The sequence below is a fragment of the Atta cephalotes genome, assembly GCF_000143395.1.
Source record: "Atta cephalotes unplaced genomic scaffold scaffold00064, whole genome shotgun sequence".
NCBI lineage: Eukaryota > Metazoa > Arthropoda > Insecta > Hymenoptera > Formicidae > Atta > Atta cephalotes.
Genome location: NW_012130128.1, coordinates 481,014 through 482,493, shown reverse-complemented (window position 1 = coordinate 482,493; position 1,480 = coordinate 481,014). Strand labels below are relative to the sequence as shown.

The 1,480-nt window shown below is 26.2% G+C and overlaps 1 protein-coding gene across 1 annotated transcript in view; it reads left to right on the top strand.

The window, feature by feature from the left end:
* LOC105623814 overlaps positions 1-961 on the top strand; it is a 5,703-nt gene extending 4,742 nt beyond the window's left edge. The window contains exons 4-5 of the mRNA XM_012205190.1: positions 550-664; positions 742-961. Of these exons, the coding sequence (XP_012060580.1) occupies positions 550-664; positions 742-961 (335 nt within the window). The remainder of the gene's footprint in view (positions 1-549; positions 665-741) is intronic.
* Positions 962-1,480: the final 519 nt, after the last annotated feature.

Here is a 1,480-nt window from a genome sequence, read left to right as displayed (position 1 = left end):
TTGTGAATTTTATCCCACTTTTCTCTCTTATGAGAAAATGATGATTATTAAATATACTTGCATAATTCGTACTAGTTTGATGGCGGAATTTAAGGGGATAGTTGTAGTAGTCGACTTCAACTAAGGGCGATGAGTACACTTGCAATATATCTATTTCTTTTTACTTTTTGTGTTGACCCATTTATAATAGATGATTTTCATAGATTTTTCATGCTGAATCCGCAGCCCATATTTCTCCATCATTAAGTTTACAAGATATTTTAATTTAAAAATGCTCAAAATAGATCTTTTTGACACTTTAAGATTAATATATCAGATATCTCAAAAACCTAATGTGATGGAGCAATTTTAGCTATGGATTTAGTTTTGGTATACTAAAAACTTTTTGGGATATATACTATCGTTTCTGGATAAAAAAGAATATTTTTTTGCAGGCTTGTGTAATTATCTAATATTATTTTAATAATTTTTCATGTCTCATTAATTTTTTCGCAATTTTTTAAACTGCAATTAGTAACTTGAAGTTTATCTAAAATTTTATCATTGTAGATCACGTTGTTGTAATGAGGAAAGGAGGATATCCTGTTGCAGTTAATACAATTACATCTAATGTAACTAACATGACGTATATTGAAGATATACAAACTCCAAGCGAAAGTCAGATGTAAGAACACATACAGTTTATTTACACTTGATTTTTTTTTACATTGCTTGTTTGTTATCAGTGTGTATGTGTTTTAGGATACTTATCTTCAATTTACCTGAAGCTGCATATGCTATGAATTCTCAAAGACTAAAAAGTACATGGTCGTTAAAAATAAAATCCGTTGAAGCATTAATAAAAACAAATGCAATTGCGGTAAATTCTACTTCTTGGATGAAATTACCAGAATACGAAAGACTTCCATATCTGATGCGAGCTATAAGATTAAAATGCGAAGATAACTCATTAATGAAATAAAATATATTTTATAACTGATAAGAAAATGTGTAGAATTATCGGATATATTATGAATGATATTTTTTGAATATCAATGTATTAATATATGTATATACAATTTCTTAAATAATGCCCACTAATCATGTAGTGCTATTTTTAATAAAAAACTGAATCGAAAAATCCTCTACTATTTTGCAATTTTCTCAATATTTTTTTTTTACCCATTCAGCAAAATATCTAAAATCGACATATAAGACTTAATAAGACTAATTATAATTTTAAAATATCTTTAAGAGTTCATTAAAAAAAATCTTCAAAATATTTAACAAAGAACACTGAAAAATATCTTAAAATTGTCTTATATATCAATTTTATCCGTTTATTCGTCAACTTTTAGATATCTCAATAACTTTGCTAAACTATTGCGAAAATCGTAAAATGGTAGAGAAGTTTTGATTCAGTTTTTTTATTAGGAATAGGACTATATGATTAATGGGCGTTATTTAAGAAACATTTTGTATATTAGGCTGAAAAAATTTT